The sequence below is a fragment of the Pogoniulus pusillus genome, chromosome 30, assembly GCF_015220805.1.
Source record: "Pogoniulus pusillus isolate bPogPus1 chromosome 30, bPogPus1.pri, whole genome shotgun sequence".
NCBI lineage: Eukaryota > Metazoa > Chordata > Aves > Piciformes > Lybiidae > Pogoniulus > Pogoniulus pusillus.
The window spans coordinates 17,896,333-17,920,188 of NC_087293.1; the positions used below are offsets into that span (position 1 = coordinate 17,896,333).

General features: G+C 48.9%; 1 protein-coding gene across 2 annotated transcripts in view; it reads left to right on the forward strand.

Annotated features, from left to right (window-relative positions):
• SPPL3 (signal peptide peptidase like 3) overlaps positions 1-23,856 on the forward strand; it is a 57,609-nt gene that overhangs the window by 14,118 nt on the left and 19,635 nt on the right. For both annotated transcript variants that reach the window (XM_064168971.1, XM_064168973.1), the window contains exon 2: positions 21,274-21,351. In XM_064168971.1, the coding sequence (XP_064025041.1) occupies positions 21,274-21,351 (78 nt within the window). The remainder of the gene's footprint in view (positions 1-21,273; positions 21,352-23,856) is intronic.

A 23,856-nucleotide genomic window follows, 5' to 3' on the forward strand; every position in this document is an offset into this window, starting at 1 on the left:
TTGCTCAGAAAAGTGGTCCTGGCTGGTTGACAGTGCCCAGGATGAGGTTGGGTTGTCTCAGGTCAGAGACTTGCTTGCCTGGAACCTTGCTCAGCTGACACCAGGCTGCAGCTCTGGGAAGCACTGCTGTAGTTTCCTTTCCTTGTGATAAAATGGGGACATTTGGTATCCTTCTATCTCTTAGTAGCCTGGAATTTACTGTTTGTATTTCAACAATTGGGATTTTTTTGTTGTAATGGAATTTTCCCGTGCTCTTGGGAAACTTGCCGTTGAATATCCTCATCTTGGCACTTCACAGGCAATGGATAGCTTTGGAGGAGCAGAACTCCACAGCTCTGTGGCACCTGGTCAGTAGGATCTGTGTGGCTAATTTGGATAGGCTGCAGTGCCATGTTGTGTTTGCTGGAGTGAGCTAATAGAGTTCCCTGACCCCTTTGGACACTGAATAATGCCCCCAATCATCTGAAAAAATCCAACTCCTCCTCCATCTCTGTGGCTTGGTAATTCTTTTGCTGGCAATTTGTGCAGGAGAGAGGAACAAAGGACATGGTTTAAAAGCAGTTGCAGGGATGATGTGAATTGATGATTCTTGTGAGCTTGGTGCCTTTCCAGGGAGTGATGCCACGCAAGCTACTCAGCACTGTGAAACCAAGCTTTTGGGTTTGCTTAAGGTTGTGCACACCTGAGGAGAGTGCCTTCAAACCACCCAGTGACTGGAAATGCACAGTGCTCTTGCTTTGGAAATGAGGGTTGCTTTGCGCAGCTAATGTTTGACAACTGAAAGTGTCTTGGCTATATAAAGGGTTGATCTGTTTCTCAGAAATCACTGTGAAATTGATGTTTTCTTGCTAATGGAGGGCTCCTGAGTTCAAATTTTGGTATATTTGTAACTAAGCTGTTGTGTAGGTTCTGGCCTGTTTTTTTTTTTAATAAAATCTTGTGTTACTGACGTTAAATACACCCTAGCACCCCCATTTCTGATGCAAGGCAAGTGGAGAAAGTAAGGCCAAGTGGTTATACAAATCCTGCACAGCTCTGTAATCTCATTTTCAGCTTCCATCACAAAAGCAATTTTTTCAGCTGTTGTTATGGTACAAGTGTGCCAGACAGGTCCCAGAACTTGCTTTTGACTCTGTAGTCAGGGAGATGGCTGACCTGTGCTGGCTGCCTCCTCCCCAGAGGGAAGAGCAGGTGAGGGAAGGTGTGCTGGGCCAGGCTCGGGGGGCAGGTCCTCTTTCTGCTGTTGTGCCATTAGCTGTGTGGCTCCTGATTCCTACTGCAAATGCTCTCTTAAGTGGCAAGAGAGTAGCTCAGAACCCCTTTGCGTGGCACTGCTGGTCAGGGCTGTCAGCTGTGGAGCTGTTGCCATGACATGGAGAGAATCTGATGTCTGTGATCTCAGCAGAGGTGAATGGCAGAGGAAATCAGTTACCTGCTTTGCTTATGACCAAGCCATTGTGTTCTGCCCCAAGTATAATTGTCACACTAAGACATACTCCATCTTTTGACCCCAAACGGGAGGTGGGAGGCAGTGTGTGCTCCTGAAGCTGTGGGTCTGTTCAATGCAGGGTGCAGCCATTTGCCTGGCATTGCATGCACGCAGTGAAGGTCTTCCTGTGGCATCACCCTGGGATGTGTTCCTGTGCATAGCTTGTCTCAGAAGCTCCGCTGGTGTCAGAATCATTAGCAGAGGAAATCACAGCATTGGCTGCTACAGTTCTCCCCTGAAGAAGAAACTCAAGGTAATGAGTCACTGAACTTGCTTGTGTGGGACAGTCAGCTCTGCCTCTGCTGCCTCTCTTGTTTGTTCTGACACTTCAGATTGTTGGGGGGATTGCTAATTATAAAGGGAAATATATCTGCTGTCCTACAACATCCTCTGTTCTAAGATGCCAGAAACTTGCGATGTTTTTTGTAGTGTCGCACTGCTGCTCCAGACTGCTCTGGAAGCACTAAACTTGAGTTTATTCTAAACGGAATAACCTGGTCACAGAGGTTAGGAAGAGCTTCATGATGTGTGCTTGGGCTGATTTTGCATGTTTGTTTCTTTCAGGAATTCAAAGTTGTTTAACTTTGTGCAAGGAAGTAATTTCTATGGGATGGCTTATGCTGTGGCATCAGGGATGGCAGGTGCTGTGCTGCTCTGCTGCAGCCTGCCTGTGACAGCTGTCTGAACGTTGTCAGGTAGCTGTCAGGGATGTGCTAGGACATTGCCAGGCTCAGCTTCTCACATTTCTCATAGCTCACTGTGAGGAGCACCACAGCATTCACACAGCTGTGTTGGGTAAAGGCATTTTTCTTGTGAGCCACAGTGTGGGCTTGGATGTGGCAGAAATGTTTCATTCTTGTTTGTCTCAGGTGGTGCATCTCTAGCCACTGCCTTCCCTTTGAACTTCCAGGGAAATCAGTCTGTGCTTTGGTTATTTCCCTGTTACCATGGCAAATAATACATGCTGCTAATTAAGACACTGCTAGAACTGCACAGAAAGATGGGCAGGGAGAGAATGTGGCCTACTTACACATTGTGAGCAAACGCCATCAACTTTGACAATGGCCATTGCTAAGGTTGCTCACTTTACACAGGAAAATAAATAACCTCCTGACTCCTGAGATCTGTCTGCTGAAGGAAGAAGGAGAGAGCCACATCATTTGAAGAGCCTCCTTTTGTCAGGTGCATATGCAGAGGTGTGCCCAGGAGAAACACTGTGCCCCAAACTGGAGCACGATGGCTGAAGAAAGGGAAGTGTGCCAGTTCATCTGCTGAGGTGCCAGCAAGGACTGGTTGCTGCTGGAAGCTTCTCTCTGACTTGCACCAATGCAGTCCCCATGGCATCTCCTGCAACACCACCGCTGAACGTGAGCCCTTGCCATGAGAAGTGTGCTGGGAGCATGTCTTTGGGATTGAAGTGTGCTTTCCAAGAGCTGTACAGGAATTTCTGGAGAGATTAGGGAAGAACATTTGGAGAAACAGTGTTATGTCTTGGATAAAGAAAGTTCTCTTCAGCTTTCCACCTAGAAATCAGAGACATTGATTTAGAACTCTCTTAACATTAAAATGCAGGGCACGAAACAGGCAGGAGAAATGTCTTCAACTTCATGCTGGTTTGATTGTGGCACTGCTTAATCCTGCATCTTGTCTCCTGAGAAGCACTGGAGCAGCTCAAGGCTTGTCAGCCTCTGCTGCTTTCCAGTGGCAGCCAGAGAAGCCTCAAAGGAGAGTCTCTGTGTGTGTGCTTGTGTGCTTCTGCCAGGTACAGTGACACGAGACTGCAGCTGTGCCTGTGCCTGCACTTGAGGAAGCTCCTCTGGGCACTGTAGTCCATGCCTGGAACAGCATTCCAGCCTTCATTGCTAAGTTGGACATACATCTGGTCCGGACAAGCTGGGATCTCTGATCTAAGTCTCCAGCAGTCATTTGGATCATCACTGTTGGAATTTGGGAAGAATAATGTTTTATAGAGAAATTCCAAAGTTTCATCCTGCTTCTCCTCCAGAGGCTTTTGATGTTTTCCTGTCCAGCAGCTGTGCAGAAGTGGGCATCAGATGGCTGTGTAGTTGTGCTAGGACTTGTATGCAGGCCCAAGTCTCACTTTCCCGAGCACACTGGGGGTTTTCTGGCTCGGGGTGTGTGTAAGCAGAGCTGATTTTTATTAACTGTTTTTCTTAATGCTCTTACACAGGGAGCATGAGCTTGTTCCAGCTGGGTGTTACCGATCCCCTCTGGCTACAGCCCCCTTTTCAGTGTTCGGAAGCAGCAGCGCATTTTGACTGCTGCATTCTGGTCTCTGTTTCTGTACACTTGTGGTGTTGATGCCTGTGAATGAAATGGATGTGATCTAATTCTCTGTCTCTCATGGTACTGTTTGATTTGCAGCTTTATGCATGGCTGACAAAAGTTAATCACACACTGATGAAGGTAATTTTCTCTTTGTTTCAGAAAGCACCAGATGCAGTTGCGCATGCATAAGATCTCAACTTAAGAGGTGTCCTGCACACCTAGCAGTAATGACATGGTGGTTTAGAAACAGCTCAGAATTTCTGGTAGCTGCAGCCTGGCTGTGCTTTGCTTCTTACACAGGAGGAGTTTTCCAGTGGACTGTGAGGGCCGTTAAGTGGCATTTTTAAATTATTGGGTATGCTTTGTTCATCTCTGTACATCCAAATCTGGATGGTGTTGTGGAAGTGAAATAGGACTTTCAAATCAGTGTGGACTCGGCACATAGAGACCAAAGTGACCAACTGAATCTGAGTTGTGTCTGAATGAGTGGGTGACTTGTGTGTGATGCTAGGACTGGCAGTCAGCCAGAAATGCCAGCATGCTGGGGCAGCTGTCACCTCACCACTGTTTTTCTGGCTTTTACTCCTCTTGGAGCCGAGTTTGTCTTCTGCTGGTTCTGATGGGAGTGCTTTTGCCTGCAGGCTGCTCTGGGATTACAAGAGCACTGCAAGGGTGAAGCTGGTTATTTTTAGGAAGGTTAAGCATCTGGATGTTCACTACAAAACCTCTTCCAGGAAAGCATCTTGTTCCCGGGCAAGAAATACTATCAGAACTGGAAATGCAGCCAAGCAGTAGGCAAGCTCTGGCTGCCCATTTTCAGACTGTTGCTTTAAGTAACTGAGGATTACAGAAGGATGTTGGAGGATTTACCTCAGCAGTATTTCTGTAGGTGGCTTTGAGACATAAGAGTACAGAACAGGGATGAAATCAGACAGAAGTGCCAAATTAGCAAAGAAGGAATGGTTACAGGGGACATAGGAAGGACATTTGTGATGTTTCTAAGGCTCCAGGTGTTTTCATTCTGACCAAAAAAAAAAAAAAAGTAGATTATCAATAGGTTCATTACTGGAAATGTTCTCTCTCTCAGTCTTAAACAGTTTTCTGGATTCAGAAAGTGCAGAAATGTTATATGTCCAAGATGTGATCTGGGGAAGAAAACGCAGGTTGTGTGTGGTGGGTGTAAGGTGTTCCCAGATAGACTGAAAGTGAAATGAATTGAATGTGTTTAGCTGAAATAACTTTGTAGAGGGCTAGACCTGAGTGTTAGATGAGCTGTCCTGCACCCCCAATGCTACAGAATATTGCTTTGAAAATACATCCTGGCTGCCTGGCCAGCCACGTGGTCAGAGCAAAAGTCTTGTGCAAATGTGCTGATGATGTGTTCTGGATTCCAAATTTCAGCAGTTCTGGTGGCTGCTTGGGCGACTGGGATGTGCCCTTTTCATCTGTTAGGCTATTCTGAGTGTCTTTGGCTCTACCCTTTTTAATGATCTTAAGCAGGAGAACTTCAGATTGTCCCATTTTCAGCCAGCTGCTGATGTTGATGTGATGGCAAATATCCGCGGTGAGAGGCAGTTAAGTAACTGCTGTGTGAGTGTTTCTTGTACCCCTTGAGGGTTTTGAACCCACTCATGTTTATATATTGCAGAGCTCTTGTCTCTGCAGTTCCACTTCAGCTGGTCCCAGAGGTTGCTCCTCTGCACAAATACTGTTTGATTTTGCTTGTAATGATTGTGGTAGCATGAGACTGCTGCTGAACTCAAAAGAGATTTGATTTGAAATGCTAACATCTGGTCCCTCCAATCTGCATTATTTACTGCACAGACCATGTGAGAATAGCTGCTGAAGGGTCAGCATTCGTGCTTCCAGCTCGTAGTATTTCCTGGAAAGCAGAGTCCTCTGCTCTACCACCAGCAGCAGAACCACACTGAGTTTGTTTTATAGCAGCTCCTTGGTGCCAGGTGGCCATGAAGCCATCCTGAGCCTGCTGGGTACGTGGACATCCCTGTTGAACTCCACAGTTCTTGGTTTGTCCTCAAGTGTTGAGCTATTAATTCCCTAATCCGTAGGGAAATTATTTTAAGTTAACATGAGAATTAGAGACCATTTCAGTGGGTGTGAGGATTCCTGCGGCTGTTGGTGCTGCTCAAAGCCCATCTGGTACAGGTGGGGAAAGCAGAAGTCAGCCTGCCGTGTGCTTGAGAGTTCTGCCTGGGTGCTGAAGTGTCAGGAGCTTTAGTAAGGGCTGAGACATCAGATGTGGCTGCTCTGGTCTTGCTGGGCTGGACTCCTGTCTGGCTTTGACTTCTGTTTTGGAGATCTAATCTGACTCTGCTGCAACTTTTAATGAATACCTAAGTGAAGACAGTTTCGTAGAGGTGGATCAGGGCTCTGGTGTATTCCAGTCTGTCCAGTGTGCAACACCCATTAAATGAGTACAACTCGAATGCAAGGAGTGCAGCACGGAGAGGGAGCTGTGGACAGAAGCTACCATCTGGGATCCTCTTGCTGCGGTGCCAGCTGTGTGCTCAAGATGAGCACTGCAAATCAAGGTGTACCCTGTGAATAGGGGAGAGCTTTCTTGCCACGGGATGTTACCTTGGTGCCTTCACCTGGAAGGTTGCTTTTCAAAAGGCAAGCATTTTGCCCAGTAGTAGAAGGAATCTTTTTGGAGTTCTCATAGCTTTGGACCTCCTGACTCCTGAGCTTGCAGAAACGTTCCAGACCTGCCTCGCTGGTGTCTGCCCCTGGATTTCTGCCCTTTGCAATCCGAGTGGAGGAGGAGGATGGGACCGAGCGAAATGGTAGCAGCTCTGGTAAAGCCAGTTACATTGTCAAGTGAGTGTAACTTGATTCTGGTCAAAGAGAAGTTTTGCTTGGTCCTGCACATGGAGCCTCCTGCACTGCAGTTTGCCCAGGAGGTGTTCGTGGTGCAGTTCTGAAGAGATGAGGACTGCCGAGGGAAGTTTGCTGTTGAGCAAGGCAGCATGCAGAGGCTCAGCGCCTGAGATGCCTCTGATAATGTGTCCAAGCACTACTGTTCCCTTAAAGCTCTGCTGTTTGCAATGAGGGAGTGCAGACAGCAGCAGGATACCATCTCCCTCTCCTTTCTCAGCACTAGAAATGCTGAATACTGAGTTTGAAACAGGCCTGGCTGGGTTTGGTGGTGTGTTTGGGCTTTGGTTCCTCCTCCCGAAAGCGCAATGCATGAACGCAGAAGAGCGGCACTCTGGTGCTGTCACTGGTGTTTGTGTGGCTGGAGATGTTAAACTGAGAAAGGACTTGGGTTTGGGGGGAATAGTTCAGGTGGAACAGTTTACTCTTCAGTGTTGGGAGAGAATGTGAATTCTGTTGCTAGTAACACGATTTTAGGTGATTTTAATTTCCTAGTTACCCCATTTATGTTAATGTCTGCCTGTGTCCCAGCTTCTCCCTCTACTGTGGTTTGTTCTAGCCTAAATAAACTCAGCTCCTATCTCTTCTAGTCACCTCAGAAGCTTCTTTTTTGCACTCCTTCCAGTGACAGGCTGCTAACTCTGCTCGAGTAAAGCTAAAGTCACACTTCAGTACCAGTCCCTGCCTTCCTCCTTAACATCCCTCTCTCCTTCTTCTGCTCTATTTATTGTATACTTGACAGGGTGGGATTCCAAAGAAGACAAAGGAAGAGGAGAGAACATCCCAGGGAAACTGCAGAATGTCTGTCCTGTAACGCCTTCTGCAGTAAATCAGTTGCAGCTCTGGCAAGCTAATTGCACTGGAGTCTGTTTTCATGTGTCCAGTGCCATAGGAACAAAGTATGGTGAAGTTCTGTTTCTTAGCTTCCTGCTGCCCTGAGTCATCCAGCCCTTGGCACAGCTGCCTTGCGAAAAGAATGGCAAAAGAAGGGGCAAGGACAACCTCTACTCTTTATTGGATGCAGAGGGGAATGTAGTAACAAAGGGTAAGGAAAAGGCAAATGTACTTAACACCTTCTTTGCCTCAATCTTCAATAGTGGGACAGGTTGTCTCCGGGACAAGTAGCCTCCTGAGCTGGCAGATGGAACCAGGGACCAGTATAGTCCCCTTGTAATCCAGAAGGAAGCAGTAAGGGACCTGCTGAGCCACTTGGATCCTCACAAGTCCATGGGGCCGGATGGGATCCATCCTAGGGTGCTGAGAGAGCTGCCAGATGAGCTGACCAAACTGCTCTCCATCATTTATCAGCAGTCCTGGCTCACTGGAGAGGTCCTTGGAGACTGGAAGCTGCCAGTGTGATCCCATCCATAAGAAGGGACAGAGGGAGGAACCAGGCAATTACAGAGCTGTCAGCCTGACCTCAGTGCCAGGCAAGGTCATGGAACAGGTCATCTTGAGTGCCATCACACAGCACCTACAGGATGGCCAAGGGATCAGGCCCAGCCAGCATGGCTTTAGGAAGGGCAGGTCCTGTCTCACCAACCTGATCTCCTTTTATGATCAGGTTACCTGCCTGGTGAGTGTAGTGGCTGTGGATGTAGTCTACCTGGACTGAGCAAAGCCTTTGGCACCATCTGCTGCAACAAGCTCCTGGCACAGCTGGCAGCTTGTGGCTTGGACAGTGTGCTTTGGGTCAAGAACAGGCTGGAGACCCAGTCCCAGAGAATGGTGGTGAATGGAGCCACATCCAGTTGGCACTGTCACTAGTGGTTGCCCCAAGGATCAGTGCTGGGCACAGTCCTGTTCAATATCTTTATTGGTGATCTGGACCAGGGGATTGAGTCCAGCATCAGTAAGTTTGCAAATGACACCAAGCTAGGAACAGCTGTGGAGCTGTTGGAGGGTAGGAGAGCCCTGCAGAGGGACCTGGCCAGGCTGGATAGGTGGGCAGAGGCCAATGGGATGAGACTGAACAAGGCCAAGTGCAGGGTTCTGCACTTTGGCCACAATTACCCCAAGTAGCACTGCAGGCTGGGGCCAGAGTGGCTGAGAGCATCCAGGCAGAGAGGGCCCTGGGGGTACTGGCAGAGAGAGGAGCCAGCGGTGTGCCCAGGTGGGCAGCAGAGCCAATGGCATCCTGGGCTGGCTCAGGAGCAGTGTGGGCAGCAGGACAAGGGAGGTTCTTGTGCCCCTGTACTCAGCACTGCTCAGGCCACAGCTCGAGTGCTGTGTCCAGTTCTGGGCTCCTCCATTGCAGAGAGATGCTGAGGTGCTGTAAGGTGTCCAGAGAAGGGCAGCAAGGCTGAGGAGAGGCCTGGAGCACAGCCCTGTGAGGAGAGGCTGAGGGAGCTGGGGGTGTGCAGCCTGCAGCAGAGGAGACTCAGGGCAGAGCTCATTGCTGTCTGCAGCTGCCTGAAGGGAGGCTGTAGCCACGTGGGGTTGGGCTCTGCTGCCAGGCAAGCGGCAACAGAACAAGGGGACAGAGTCTCAACTGTGCCAGGGCAGGTCTAGGCCGGATGTTGTTAGGAAGTTGTTGTCAGAGAGAGTGACTGGCACTGTAATGGGCTGCCCAGGGAGGTGGTGGAGTCACAGTCACTGGAGGTGTTGAAGCAAAGCCTGGATGGGGCACTTAGTGCCATGGTCTGGTTGATTGGCCAGGGCTGGGTGCTAGGTTGGGCTGGATGAGCTTGGAGGTCTCTTCCAACCTGGGTGATTCTGTGAAGGATGCTGCACTGATTGTGCTTCCTTCCAGGCTGTCCTTTTGTGCTCATAGTCTGAAATATTCTCCTGGTAATAAATACCTGGGATTCTGCCCACTTCACTTCTGTGTTCCTCCTGTTCCAAGCCAAGTACCTAAGAGATTGTGGAGTGTTCTGTGCTTGTGGGAGTGAGAACTTAACTGGATCTAAGAGAGAATCAACGGCTTGCATCAGGACAGGGACAAACTCCTAGTTTTAAGCTTAATTTCTCCCCTCCTGATGGAGAGAAACCCTTGCCCCTCAGTGGCAATAACTACTGATGGAGGTGATGTGTGCTCATATACAGCTTTGTGCCTTCCCTCTGGGTGGGATCCGTTCAGCAGGGGAAAGCTGCTGTTGTGACATACTAGTGCTGGAGATCCTAACCATGCTTGAATTGTTTTGCCCTTTTAAAAGAGTTTTGCAGGCTGCCTTGCATTTACTTTTTAGAACACAAAGTGTGTTGCTGTGTGGTTCTTTGGCCTTGATGCTTTTTTCAAGAGTGACCCTTCTGGGTCTGTGAGCAGTGCCTTGTCCCTCTGCACATGCAGTGCTGGGGCCGTGCAGTGCTGTCATCACAGCAGTGTGGAGAAGCTGGTGCGAGACGGGGCTGAAGCTTTACATTCTAACTGCGTGTGAGCTTTGGGGCTTTAGTGGTGCTTTGATGCTTTGAACTGCTTGTTCTTCCCTTCTGCTGGAAAACAGAATGGGTGTTGTTTCAAGTCAGTGCTTTTGCTTCAGTGAAGAAATTACCACACAGTATCATCAGGGCTGGAAGAGACCTCACAGATCATCAAGTCCAACCCTTTACCACAATTCTCAAGGCTAGACCATGGCACCAAGTGCCACGTCCAATCTTGCCTTGAACAGCTCCAGGGACGGCGACTCCACCACCTCCCCGGGCAGCCCATTCCAGTGCCCAATGACTCTCTCAGGGAAGAACTTTCTCCTCACCTCCAGCCTAAATTTCCCCTGGCGCAGCCTGAGGCTGTGTCCTCTCGTTCTGGTGCTGGCCACCTGAGAGAAGAGAGCAACCTCCTCCTGGCCACAACCACCCCTCAGGTAGTTGTAGACAGCAATAAGGTCTGCCCTGAGCCTCCTCTTCTCCAGGCTAACCAATCCCAGCTCCCTCAGCCTCTCCTCGTAGGGCTGTGCTCAAGGCCTCTCCCCAGCCTCGTTGCCCTTCTCTGGACACGCTCAAGCATCTAAATGTCCCTCCTAAACTGGGGGGCCCAGAACTGAACACAGCACTCAAGGTGTGGTCTAACCAGTGCAGAGTCCAGGGGCAGAATGACCTCCCTGCTCCTGCTGACCACACCATTCCTGATGCAGGCCAGGATGCCACTGGCTCTCTTGGCCACCTGGGCACACTGCTGGCTCATGTTCAGGCGGGTATCAGTCAGCACCCCCAGATCCCTCTCTGTCTGGCTGCTCTCCAGCCACTCTGACCCCAGCCTGTATCTCTGCATGGGGTTGTTGTGGCCAAAGTGCAGCACCCTGCACTTGGAGCTATTGAATGCCATCCCACTGGACTCTGCCCATCTGTCCAGGCGGTCAAGGTCCCACTGCAGAGCCCTTCTGCCCTCCAACCCAATTAAGCATACCTTGAATATTCTGGACTCAGCTGCTGGCTGAGCCACTGAAAGCTTATTTTCCCCCCACTTGCACGTTTTCTTCTGTTATGGGGCATAACTGTGACACCTTTTGCTTCTGCCTGTGTGTGACATACACATCTGTGTATGGCAGCGGTCTGCCACTCTGTGTTTGCCAAAGGAGTCAGATGCAGTTGTAGAGCAGACTTGAGAAGCTTTTCTCAGGGTGGACAAGGGTGCAGTCTAAAGTTCCTCAGTTAGAAAAATGCCAGAGCCTGAGTGGCACAGTTTTAAAGCACTCAAAAGTAAGCTAGTCCAGTGTAACCACTGGCATGAGATTGTCCTGCTGCCATGGGAGGGTGTGGGAGAGAGGGTTGGGACTTTTGATCTCTGTTTTTTTTTGGAGGAGGTTGGTGCCTTATTTTTCCTTTCAGTGAAACACGTTTGTGTGTGCAGGCCAGTGCTACAGAACACGCTGCCGTCAGAGCTGTGTGACAATTGTCTGCCAATAGCTTGTGAAGTCTGTGGGCATCTCTCAGTTGTGAGACAGATGAGATGTTTGCTCCTCACTGGCTTCCTCTTCCAGATGGAGCAGCAGTCATGACTGGGACAAATACTTGATTCCAAATATTGCCGACTCCCACGTTTTGTCAGCTCAGACTACTCCTAGTGATGGCTTAGAGTGCTCAGGGCTGCTCTTGGCTGACAGCACTACCTCGTGCCGTGCTGGCTGTGCTGACACTGAGTCATGGTAGGAGCTGCTTGTCAGCATTTCCACTGCAGTGGCTCCTAGCCCTGCTCCCAGCAGGTCTTCCTGCTCCTCTGAGCGCAGAGTGCCCACGTTGGGCCTGTTCTGGCTGCACCGTGGCTGGCAGCAGGAGCTGTGAGACTGCAGACACCTCCCCAGATAGCTCGGATGGGGCTTTGTAACTGAGCAGCAGGGACTTGTGCTTGTTCTTCCAGCAGGAAATGTGTTCTATTGTGAACTGGCAGCAGGCAGCATCCTCGTGGTCTTGGCAATTACAGTCGTTGTTAATGAGCTTTTCTGTTCAGCAGAGAAAGGCTTGCAGCGATTAAAACGCAAATGGGTGCCTAAGGTGAAGACTTGGGGAAGTCTTTATCTTCTTCCTTTAACTAGAGTAAGTGCCAGAGAATGACACCTAGCACTAAGAACTCTCAGGCAATTGGAAACTCACGTGTGAGCGGGATATCAATTGGTACCTTTCTAACCCAGAAGGGTCCTAGCTGTGAAAATTGCAGCGAAGTGCCCTGTGCCAGGGACAGCCACTGACAGCTCCAGAGAGCCCCTCCTGGTCGCATGGTGTTATTTGGAGCACGGGGAAGCTGCCTGTCAGAAAGCTGTGGGCAGCTGGCACAGTGGCAGTCTGTAAATGTGAATCGCGTAACCACACCTCTGGTTTGCCTTTTTTCTCTGATGTAAAAAGGGCTATTTTGGGAAAATTCTTGCAGTTGAAAGTGGCAGTTGTGATAGAATTGCTGTTTCAGCAAAGCTTTGGGGTAGGCTGAATACTGGAATGACCTTTACAGAGTTCACTGGGCTGTTGGAATCTGAAAGTTTCCATAAAGAAGTATGCCTGTGGCTGTGGGAGAGGGCTGTGCCCAGCAGGTCTTGGTTCAGGCTGCTTTCCTCTGCATCCAATCCTCCCTTTGATTATTTGTGGAAGGTGGAAGCCATTTTCCAGATGAGCAAAGTCTAAGCCACAACCTTTTTGCTTGATCAGATGTCTGGTATGTGTATTTCTGTGTATTTTCATAGCTACACATTTACATCTTGTTCTGATACTTTCTGATCTTGGGTATGCCACAAAGGCATTCTGTTAGTGTTTTTGCTGTGCAGTCCGTGTGGCTTGGATACAACCAAACTTGGATCTGTCCTCTGTGGTACACCCGAGGCTTCTAGAAATGGATGAACTGCAAAGACCCTTGCAGACAGGACAGGGACTTGGGCTCACTCTTACCTCTTTCCCATTCCCAGAAAATGTGTTCTTTACCATACTGACAGCCTGTCCCTTGCAAATGCGGGATGGCTGCTGCTTGTGCCTGACCTGTGAACGTGCTGGGCTGTAACTCCAGGCCCGGGAGTGGGGGCAGTGCCCCAGCAGGTCGTGCTGCGGTACCTTCCTTTGCTGCAGCTGCAGGGGTCGGGAGAGATGGGGGTTATAAAAGCTACAGGTACTCAGAGGGCTTGTGGGGACAGTGTGCTTAATCAGACTGAACTGTAAGCTGCTCCTGGAAGGGTTCTGGTCCCACCTTGGCCCTGGCCACATGCTGACTCCTTTCGCCCCGCGTCAGTAATTGTGCAACTGCTGACCCGAATGAAAACTGCCTGCACAGGGATAGCCTGCCAGGGCAGCTTGCTGCTTTACTGAGCTTATTTTTCCACTTCTCTTCTTTTATTTGTGGGCAAGAACAGAAGTTTTAATGGCAACCCCCAAGCTGATTATAATGGTAAATGTTTGAGGGAGGAGGTTTTGTTAGCAGAGCTTTATTATTGGTGCTGAAGTCAGAGGTAAGCTATCTGAAGTTGACTAGAATTCACAGTGTGAGGTTGGCTTTTTCAAACCAGTGCAGGCAGATCCTCTCTTAAGCTGGAGTCCTTTAAATGTAATTGTCAAGGAGGGGTAAAAGCAGTAGTTGTTTCAAAAGAGAAACCCAGGGCTGTGACTTGGCTCAGCAGCTTGCTGGGGCTGGGCTGCAGGAGGGTGCCAGTGGCCTAGAACAGGTTAGCTGATCCGACTGAGCTCAGGTGAAATAAACATGACACAATTGAAATACAGAATTGGGTAAAACCTTTGGTACCCACAGGCTCTGTGTGTTGATGTCATGTGTGGGTTCCCACGTGTTCCTCTTTGGTTTAGCTCCTTGAAGGGGTCCCTGCTGCCTTTGCCCCCATGGGGCTCTGCTCTCTCGGACGTCGTTGCGTGGATTCCCAGTCAGGAACTGTTTCCAGTTGTGCAGGCTTGTGATGGTTTCCAAATCTGCTTCTGAAGAGGATTCCTTGGCTGCTGTAACATACATTTGGCAGTGAAGACATGCTCTGTTTTTCATGACCTCTTGTTTTTCTTTCTTTCTTTGAGAGGAGGTTCCCAGGGTTGGGTTTTGTTTTGTTTATTTTAGAGCAAAAATCTCAACCCAAGCCAAATCAACCAACCCACCCTCCTCGGGAAAACAATGAACCTCAAGAAAAGTGAATTTACATTTGTGTGTAAGGAGTGGAAATTATGTATCCAGCTCCCATTCAGGCTACAGCTGGATGTGGCATAAAATAACAAAATCTGTGCTGTCTGTTGCAGCAGTGTCAAAGATTCAGTGTGTTTTGGGAGGTTTATTTTGATTTGGCTACTTAACACTCAAACACATGCATGTGTCCAGTATAGCTTACTGAAGATGGAATTTGTCATCATTAGTCATGGACTGTAGATTTTGCTCCCAAGTATCCTGTTCACTGTGGTTTCAGCAGAGCAGAGGGGAGATCAGGAGCTGAGGATTCTTTTGAGGGATGCTGCTGTGTTGGTGGTTGGAAGTGAGGCTCCTCCAAGTGCCTGAAGTGTTCTTAAGCTGCCAATCAGGGATTGCAGGTTGTGCTCCCATTCCTGCAGGGAGCTGAGTGCTGCAAGCCGAAAGGTACAATCTGGAATGCTTCCAGGCACAGTAGTTCTTAAACCCTGTGAAGGATGTAATCCTTGGTCTGCTGGCAAGTAGTGGGCTAGACCAAAAGGGCATCTCAGGTGGCATTCTGACAGAGCATGTAGGCTTGGGCTGTCTTGGTGCGTTACTGGCTGTGGACTGCAGTCTCCTCCCAGGGTGACCTGACCTCAGAGCAGTGTGTTCTCTTAGCACTTCAGTGGGGAGCTTGGGGTTTGCTTCTAGGGCAAGAGGTTTAGGAAAGCAGCCTTCTGGAAAGAGTAGAAGAGGGAATGGGGTTTTGGATTGGGCGTGCACATTAATGAACTGCTTGGTATCAGATAGTGTGGAAATGTTCTGAGCCCTGGATGTGCTAAACACCAGAATTACTCTCCAGTTACACCTCTGAAACCTGCCCAGAACAATCTGGCTTTAATGGGGCATCTCAAATTCCCCACTTTCTTTTTTTTTGCACTAGGACTTGCTTTTAATTCATTGTGTTTTGTATGATCCATGTTGCCATAAATCACTGGGACTTAGCAGACCTTATCCATGGGTGACAATGAGGTGAAGCTGTAAACTTGCTTCAGCAAGCAAGCTGTTGCTTCAGCATGAGTGAAGGCCTAGCAGCGTGCTTGTTTTGCCTGTCAGTCACACTAAAGAATGGCATAGTGTTGAGTGATGGTTGCAGTTGTGAGTGCCCTGACTTCATGCTTCAGTTTATACCTTAAACTCAGATTTAGCTTGGGATAAGCAGCAAGCCTAATGGAACCCCTTAAATGTGGATGTATCTTGTGCATCTAAGGCAGTTGGAAGAGGCTTTTAGTTATACCCTTGACCTGGAATCCAGGAAAAGAGAAAAGTAGTCTTGGTTTTAGCTAGGGAATGAGCATGCCCCCAGCCCAAGTGAACACTCATGCAGATAGCTGTAGGTGAGCTCCTCTACCTGGTGCTGCTCTTCCTTCATCTGCCCTAGGGCTGGGCTCTGCAGTCTCTCGGTGTGATTTGCTCCTCTTCGTAAAAGATGCTGCAGTGATGGCTCACAAACGGCTTGCACTGGTAGCATCAAACCCGAGCTGCTCTCAGCAGTAAGCTGTCCTGACCCCTGTGTTCTCTCATATTTCTTGTAAGGAATGAAATACTTAGGAGACTGCAAAGTGGCAGAGACGAGTAGAGGTAAAAAACCCTTTTCCCTCCTAAGTGGCATATCCTTGCACCAGAAAAAGAAGAGAGATGCTTGGTGTCATTCCAACAGGGTGAAGGTGAACTTTGCTTTCTGCCTGCAGCTGGTAGCTCCAAAAGCCAGAGATGGGGTAGGGGAAGCAAGATGCAAAACATCCTTTTGCTTGTCTTGAGTTCCCCAGCTGGCACTGCCTGGCCTCGTTGTTTGCTGCTGTAGCAGTCACCGATGTAGAGAACACATTCAGTAGCCTTTGAAACGTGGAGAGGAGGGGAAACTGGGAGCTTCCTCCCTCGATTTGCCCTTGACAGCAGAATGCCAGCAAAAGTCGACCCTCTGGACTTGGGAAATTTTTTCTTTTTTTTTTTTTTTACTTTTGTTGGGGGGGGGGGGGTTGGGGCTTTTTCTTCCCTCTTGAAAGAATTGGCTGCTGAGATGGGACCTGCAAATGAATGTTTGTACTCAGCAAGCTCTGGCAGCCAGGCCTGAGCAACAGGGCAGTGAAAGAAATGGTTCAAAGTCACCTTGGCAAAACTGCTGCCTACTTAGTGGGAAAGTGGGATACATGTTTTTGTGGGCATGGATTGTTGTCAGCTGGTGAGCTGATAGTAAACCTGGTATTTTAAGTGTGGGTGAAGAGGACCACAATGGTTGAACATGTAGCTGTGGCTTTTAATGCAGCCAGAAGAGTATTTCAAGTTTTGTATGGTCACTATTCCAGCAGCAGGGAATTCGTATCTGGATCCAGTTCGCTCAAGTTGTATCTCTGTGAGAAGCTTCCTGCGAGTCTTGAAGGACTTTCTGTATAGGAAAAAAAGCAGGTGGTGAGGAGGAGCTTAAAGATGAAGGCCAGCGCTTGCCTTGGCTGGGTGGTTTTCTTGAACTGGAAGTGCAAAAGAATTACCAAGGCCAGAGGAATAAAGAACATGATAGGAGAGCAGAAGGGCTAAAAGGAGGGAGGGATTATAGGAAATTTCTAAGTAGTCAGATGGCAGAGACCCTCTAGGGTGAAGGTTCACAGACAGGAGAGCTTGACTGTGGGGCCACAGGAAAAGAGAGGCTTCCCTGCAGTTACCGATAGGGAGGGAAGAGCTTGCGAGGGTCTCTCCTCTCAGGCTGTGACTCTTGTGGTTGCAGCTTTTATTAGCTGGGTACCATCTTCTGTAGCTGGGACTGAAGCTCTGTTCCCTTGGGAATACAGAAGGGATTCTTTTTTCTCAGAAGAGGGAAAAGTGCTGCTGGGAGCTCCAGCTGTGGCTGCTGGGTCTGGTTTGTGTGGTGCCTGTCTGGGACGTGTGGATGTGCTGCTGGGCACCCCTGCAATTGCTCTGTAGGTAAAGGTCCATGGAGCAGGCTGTGCCAGGCTGGGGAGCTCGCTGCTGGGATTGTTGCTGGGACAAAGCTGTCACTGTGTAGCCCTCAGACTGACACACAAAGTATGCTATAGAACAGTGCTGGCTGTGTCTCTAGCTTGGCATGCCTCAGCAGGCTCTCTCGTGAGCACTTGCCCATGGAGCTGCCAGAAATAGATGGGTGATGGCAGAAAATTGGCAGAATTGATCTGAGCCCTCTGGAGATGCAGGTTTGGGGTGAGATCTCGAGTTGTGGAGAAGGCATTTGGGAAGCCTCAGCTGGCTGAGGAAAGGAGCTTACAGAGCAAAGAAAGCCCCTGGTGCATTTGGCTTTCTGTGACATTTGGGTCTGAAAAATAGTTGTTTGTTACTTGCCTGGGTTAGCAAGAGCCTGTCTGGTAGCCCAGTTATTTACCTTTCCTACCTTTCTTATGTGGGTGTTGAGTTTCAGGAGTGGCAGCATAAGAATCCTAAAAAACGCCCTTCCTGGGAAAACCAGTGGTGGCTTTGTGCTTGAGCAGTGCTGGGTCAAGGGTCAGACTGGGTGGTCATTGAGGTCTTTTCCAGCTGAGTGTTTTCTGTGGTTCTGTGTTCTGCATATAGGCTAGAGTTGAATGTGGCATGCAGTCGAACTGCTCTAAAATCCTCCCGAGGGCAGCAGTCTGTAGCATGGCCTCATCACTATCAGTTTTCAGGATGAGAGTGGAGAGTAATCACCATTGCTCCGTGCATTGCCATGTAGTGGGTCCTACAAAGTGCTTCTGGAAACCAGAGTTCCATCAGGGGACAGCGCTGTGCAGGCCTGGCACAGGCCTTTTTCGTCCAGGAGTCTCCACTCCTTGCTCTGAGGCAGATGCTGAGTGGTACAAAGTAGCTTGGAGCAGCAGGCTGGGTCTGCCGTAGGTGCTCAGCTGTGGCTGCACAAAGCCTGCTCCAGCAGGTGTGGGAGGGTTGTTTTGGGTGATCCCATGTGAGAAGAGAGTGGCTCAGGTGCCTCGTTTGTCTGTGGGGCTCCGTGAGCTTGCAGACTGCAAATGCACTTGTAGGAGAATCCAGCTCTATCCTGAGCCTTTTGGGCTTGGAGGAGGTCATTGAGGCCTCAGTTTAAAAACCCTAATGGGTTTGCAGATCCCTGTCTGGTGTTTTGACCAATCCTGAGAACTTCGGAGCCATCTCCCTTCTGGATTCTTCGCTGTGATGCTGTCATGTCCTTTTTCTTCCTGCTCTAGCTGAATGCATTAGGAATGAAGAGGCTCCGGATGAAAAGGCTGTGTCCCCTTGGTGCCCTGGCTTGTGTGGCCAGGGTTTTAGGGCGCAGTTCTGCCCTTGGGTTTTGTGCAGTACCTTGCTAATCCAGGGAAGCTGGCTGTTAGAAAGATGCAGGGGTTGGTAGGAAGAGATTCACTTCAGCATTGTAGGATTGTTCTTGGAGTCTGCATGTGGGCCACTTGTGTTTGAACCTTTGACTGGAATCTGGCCACCCCGAGCTGCTCGCTCCGTTCCTGCCGTGCCGTTACTCTTGGGCCTGTCACACCCTCTGTGCTCTGCAAGGGCATTTTCCAGCTGCCTCAGGAAGAAGGAAAGTGTGACTGTATCTCCCTGGCCCCATTGGCTGGAGTATCAGTCAGCATGAGTCTTCCCAGACTGTAATCCTGATACCAACAGGGAGTGTTTAAGAAGTCCTGCTGGAAGATCTCTGCAGAGAAGTCAGGAAACATCTCTGCTCTGCAATGAGTTCGTAACCCTTGCACTTCTTGTGTAGAGTGAAGGACTTTGGATTCTCCGTTCTCCTTGGCATAGAATCAGCAGATAGCTGACTTCATCATCACTGGGCTCTGTCACTAGGGTACAGTAGATCAGAGAGTCACAGGAGCCTGGAGGTTGGCAGAGACCTCCAGGACTGAGTGCAGCAGTGGGATCATTGTTTAGAAGGGATTTGCCTGTGCTTGTTGCTTCCGTTGTGCCAAAGGCTCCCAGGTTTTACTACAAAACTGCATGGACTGTGCAGAGAGCTGACCCATGATCCCTGTGCCAGCCTTAGCTGGCTGTTCTCCAAGTCTTTCTAACCTGTGCAGCCTTGCTTTGGCTACTGTTTGGCGGTGCTGATGAAATGGCATTTTAATTATCACAGCTGCCAAAGTTGCCACTGCTTAATTACAAACTGTTCATCTCTGAAGACTCCTCCGTTTAGAATGTCCACGCAATTTTGTGGACATCAGTTAACATTCAGTGCCCCCCGGCATGTGTGCCACCCCAGCTGGAATGCCCTGCAGTTACTTTGCCTTTCTTACGAGTCTGGAGGTCCTGAATATTCTTTTCATAGATGAACTCCACTGTTCACTATCCCCACACCCAAGGTTGTGTGAGAGCTCTTCTGTCTGAAGTGAGGAGCAGGACATGCAATCAGCTTGCCCCTCCTTCAGCTCCGTGTGCTCGGCTGCAGATCACAAGCTGTGAGCTGTGTGGTGTGTGACATGAGCAGTGTTCATGCGTGCACTGAGTGTCTGGGTGCACCTTGCCTGTGCTTGCAGGTCATTCTGTTGATCTGGATGGAGGCTTTTAAGACCTCTCTTCCACAACGTGGAAACAAAAGGTCAAACGTGAGCCCCCAGAAGGCAGAGAACTCTTGGAAAGGGCTGCTGTTGTGTGGTAGTTTGCTGGGAGTGCAGGATGCAGCCGGCTGTTGCTTCGCACAGGTGACGCTGAGCTCTCTGGTCACTGAGGAAAGCAGTTGCTCCTTCCTTCAAAGCTCCTTCCAGAGGTGTGTCATTTCGTTTGAAAGAGGCAGTCTGGTTTTCAGTGGTGTTTCACGGTGAGTTTCTAGAGGAGATGGCTCACGTTTGTGATTATCTGTTAAAAGTAAAACTTTTAAATACTGTGTGGTGGTTTGGTGCTTTTCTCACAATTGCTTCTAGATTGGCAACAGGATGAGTGGTTCTTCCAGTGTCTTCTATCTTTCATTTTTATTTGCTTAGTGATATTTAATTTGGAACCTTCTTGCAGTTTAGTTATCTTTGTTCCATATCCATAGTCTTGCTGCAGCTAGGCTTTTTGGTTGGCTTCAGCAGTGTTTAGTTACCTGATTTGTAGGACAAGTCTAAAGCATTTAGTGCTGGGGACTGTTGTTTTCCTTTAGAGCTATTGGGAGTTGTGCTATAAGTGCCAGAGCCTCTCCTTGATGCTGAACCCCAGCCAGCTTCGTGGCCCTCTGCCTGGGTTACCCAGTGTGTCAGGCCTGTTCTCTTTGGGGTTCCCCAAAACTGTGGGCAGGGCTTTAAATGCAACCTCTCAAGTGCTGGGTCAAAGTAGTGATCATTTCCCCTGACCTGTCAGCTGTTGTGGTCTTGTTGGTCCATTCCTTAAAGTCCCCCTTAAAGGCTTTCTGTCTTCTACTCTTTCACCTCATTCTCCCCAGCTGGCCGTCAGCTGAGTTTGCTGAGTCTGCCTTTTGTCCCCCAGGGCTGTATCAGAAGCAGTCTGCTCTGACAAGGACAGGACAGAGTATCAGCCCCTGTTAGTGCTGCAGGTTCCGTGCCTTGTGCACAGAGGTGTGTTGGAGCAGGAAATAGCCTCAGTGAAGCTGAGAGTTAAGCCTCCTGCTGAAGCGCCCCAGGAATCCCGGATGGAGTGGTGTGTTACAGGGGGGTAGCTGTGTGTGCGTCCCGCAGATTCTTGTGAGCTTTGGCCAGGTTCTCCTGGTTTGAGTGGCCCTTTCCTGCCACACTGCTGCACAGCTGAGACAGAGTGCTTCCAGGTGCGGGGCTGCACTTGTTGCAGCTGAAGCAACTCTAATGTGTTTAAGAAAAAGAAACCAGCTGATTGCAGGGGGCTTAGAACAAACTGCCACAAGACTTCGGAGTTGTCCTGTGGTTGCTCTACAGATTTTGCTCGCTGTGGTCATGAGTATTTAAAAGTGAATTTACAAGTTTCAGGTGTTGTATTCCTAGACAGGAGAAGAACTTTAGAGAGAGCTGCAACAAAGATTTTCCATCCAGCTCTGTATTTGTATTTTAATAGGAAAAAGAATAAGCAAGTGACACTGGGGGGATGGACCGTGGTAATGACACACCTGCCTTCTTTTTCCTAATTCCAGGGCATACTCCCTTGTGGATTCCAGTCAAGTGTCTACCTTCCTGATTTCTATTCTCCTCATAGTCTACGGCAGTTTCAGGTAAGATTTTTCCATAATGTTCTGCAGAACTTTTCTGTTTCAAATGCAGATGTGGCAAGTGGCTGGGTACAATTTATGCCTTTTGTTTCACTGTATCTCTGTCAGACTGGTGGCCAAGGTAGATGAAGTATTTCTTGCTTCTGAAAAGGAAATGGAAAAGAGAAAGTAGCTAGCTGGGGTTTCTGAAAGACAGAATTGTGTTACAAGCATGTGTAAGATAACTTAGAAGTTAGTCCTTGAAGACGGCTCTGTGAAATTATCTTTTTGAGAGGATAAAAAGGTTGTCAAGAGAGGGAGAAACACCATGGCATGGATGCTGGAATTCTGTGGATGGTGTCTCAGTGCTGGTTGGTTCAGTACATCCTTGTTGTGATTGCAAATGAGCCTTGTAAAGCAGAAATCCCCGATCCCGCTGCTGCTGACTTGAGTGTAACAGCTTAATAGAGGAGTGGGAGACACCATCAGTTTGAAAAAGCTCTCAAAGTATCTGAGAAGTGCTGCAGGATAAGTTTGAGTCTTCAGAAATCAAATTTACCTCATTTTGGGAGGCTTGAGTACTGTTTAGAGAAAACATGGCTGTGCCTTCAGAGTCACATCTGGTGTTGCAGTTTGTTTCATGTAAGGCAAATAAGGACTGAGGTTCGTACTGACACTCTGAGGGAAAAATGAATCACAAGATGAAAGCAGGTGATTTTTCAGACTTAAATGCAGGGTCCTTCTCTTCCTGGCCCTTGAAGACCCAATGGTCTTGCTTCATGTAGCAAGTCCATGACAAAAGGCCATGCTTTCACTATAAGCCACAGCTGTCAGGACAGGAGTGTTAGGTCACCATCAGGAGTTAAGAAGATCATATGATGAGAGAGCCAGGTTCTGCTTAGAGCTGCCTGTTGCTGCTAGCAAGTGTTGGGTAACAGTGCTGCTGGTGGACTTAAAATAGAAGGCTTGAGGAGAACAGAAATAAAATGCTTGTTTAGCTTTTTCTTCAAGTAGTTGAGGGAATAATTCAGTTTGCAGCTGTTGGAGTTTCTGTAGGTGTGTGCCACAGAGCTGTGCCCCTGGCTGCACCACAGAGAAGCCAGAGCACTTCTTACAGTTCAACACTGAACACATCGTGCAGTGCAGACCAGCAGGAGTGCCCCAGCTGCAGCTGCCTGCCCTTCTCGCAGCTTCTTGCTCTTCAGAACTGTCCCCAGTTCTCAGCCATCCTGTTCCTATCTACCCATGCTCTTTATCACCTTGTCCTGTGCTTTACATTTCAAATTGCTCACGTAATGAGAACTGTAGACTTCAGAATGGCTGGGCTAGTGGAATGGTGGTGGGCACAAGTCAGAGGAAGACATGCCCTGTTGTAGTCCACTTCTTTGCCTGTATCCTTGAGAGCCTAAGACACAAACTATTACAGACCAAGCGAGGCTCCTCTAGTCTTGATTCAGTAATTGATTTCCTATCTGTCATTCCTCTGCCAGATGTCTGAGCTGACACCCACAGCTGTGGTGGTAACGTGGACAGATTCCTGTTGTTTGCTCACAAGTGAGGCTACAGACAGTTCTTTATCAGTTATCCAGGGCTGTTAACAAGGGGATCTGGGATACCATTAAGTTCTTTAAGACGTTCAAGTGTGGTAGTGAGGTGCAAAATGATATCTGTAAGAAGTTCCTGAAGCATCAAAATGAAAACTTGTGGCAGTCAGTGGCTCCTCTGAGAAGGGTGAGTTGCTGGAAAGACAAAGCTTACAGCTTAGGGTGCTTGTGGTCAAAGGACAGTAGTGATGTCTTCACCCACGTCTGAGTCATAAGGCAGAAAACAGCACTCCTTAGTTAACCTTAATGTTGCAGAAAGTGAGGTTTGTTCTGGTTTTCAGGCTGCAATGCCCCAAGTCAATTTGCTTGTTGCTTGGAAGTGACTTGAGCAGAAGTGCAGTAATAGGATCAGGAAGAACTGGGTGGGTGAGTCACTGGGATCAACCCCACATGCCTGGTGGATCCGCTCTAATGCGGGATGTTCCAGGGGAACAAAACAGTGCCTTGCTCCACTCTTATTCATACGGGCAGCACTGATCCAAAACCAAAACAAACCTGCCTCAAGATACTTAGAACGTCTGAGAGATGTCTAGGAGGGTAAAGTCTGCCACCAGAATGAAATACAGGCTGTAGAGTGGAGTTCCAGCTTTTTTTACTGTAAGGAATATTTCCTCCCTACATCTGTGCTGGCTCAGGAGTTTTAGCTTCAAGCCCTCCTGAGCATCTCCCGCATGCACATTCTCACTGTCTCTCAGCCCTTGATGTGCTTTGTGACTGTCTGCCAAAGGGGCAAGTGTAATCCTTTTAAACCTTTACAAGCTGGGAACTGGAGCATGCAAGTGCATCTGCTAGTTTTGGGTCTTTAAAGAAGAGAGTTTAGCTTGGAGCAGGTTGTTTGCTCTGGGTTCTTGCAAGACAGCCACTGGTTCTTGGGCAGAAGCTTCTCTGTGGCTCAGGCGGTGCAGCCACTCTGCAGGCAGGTGAC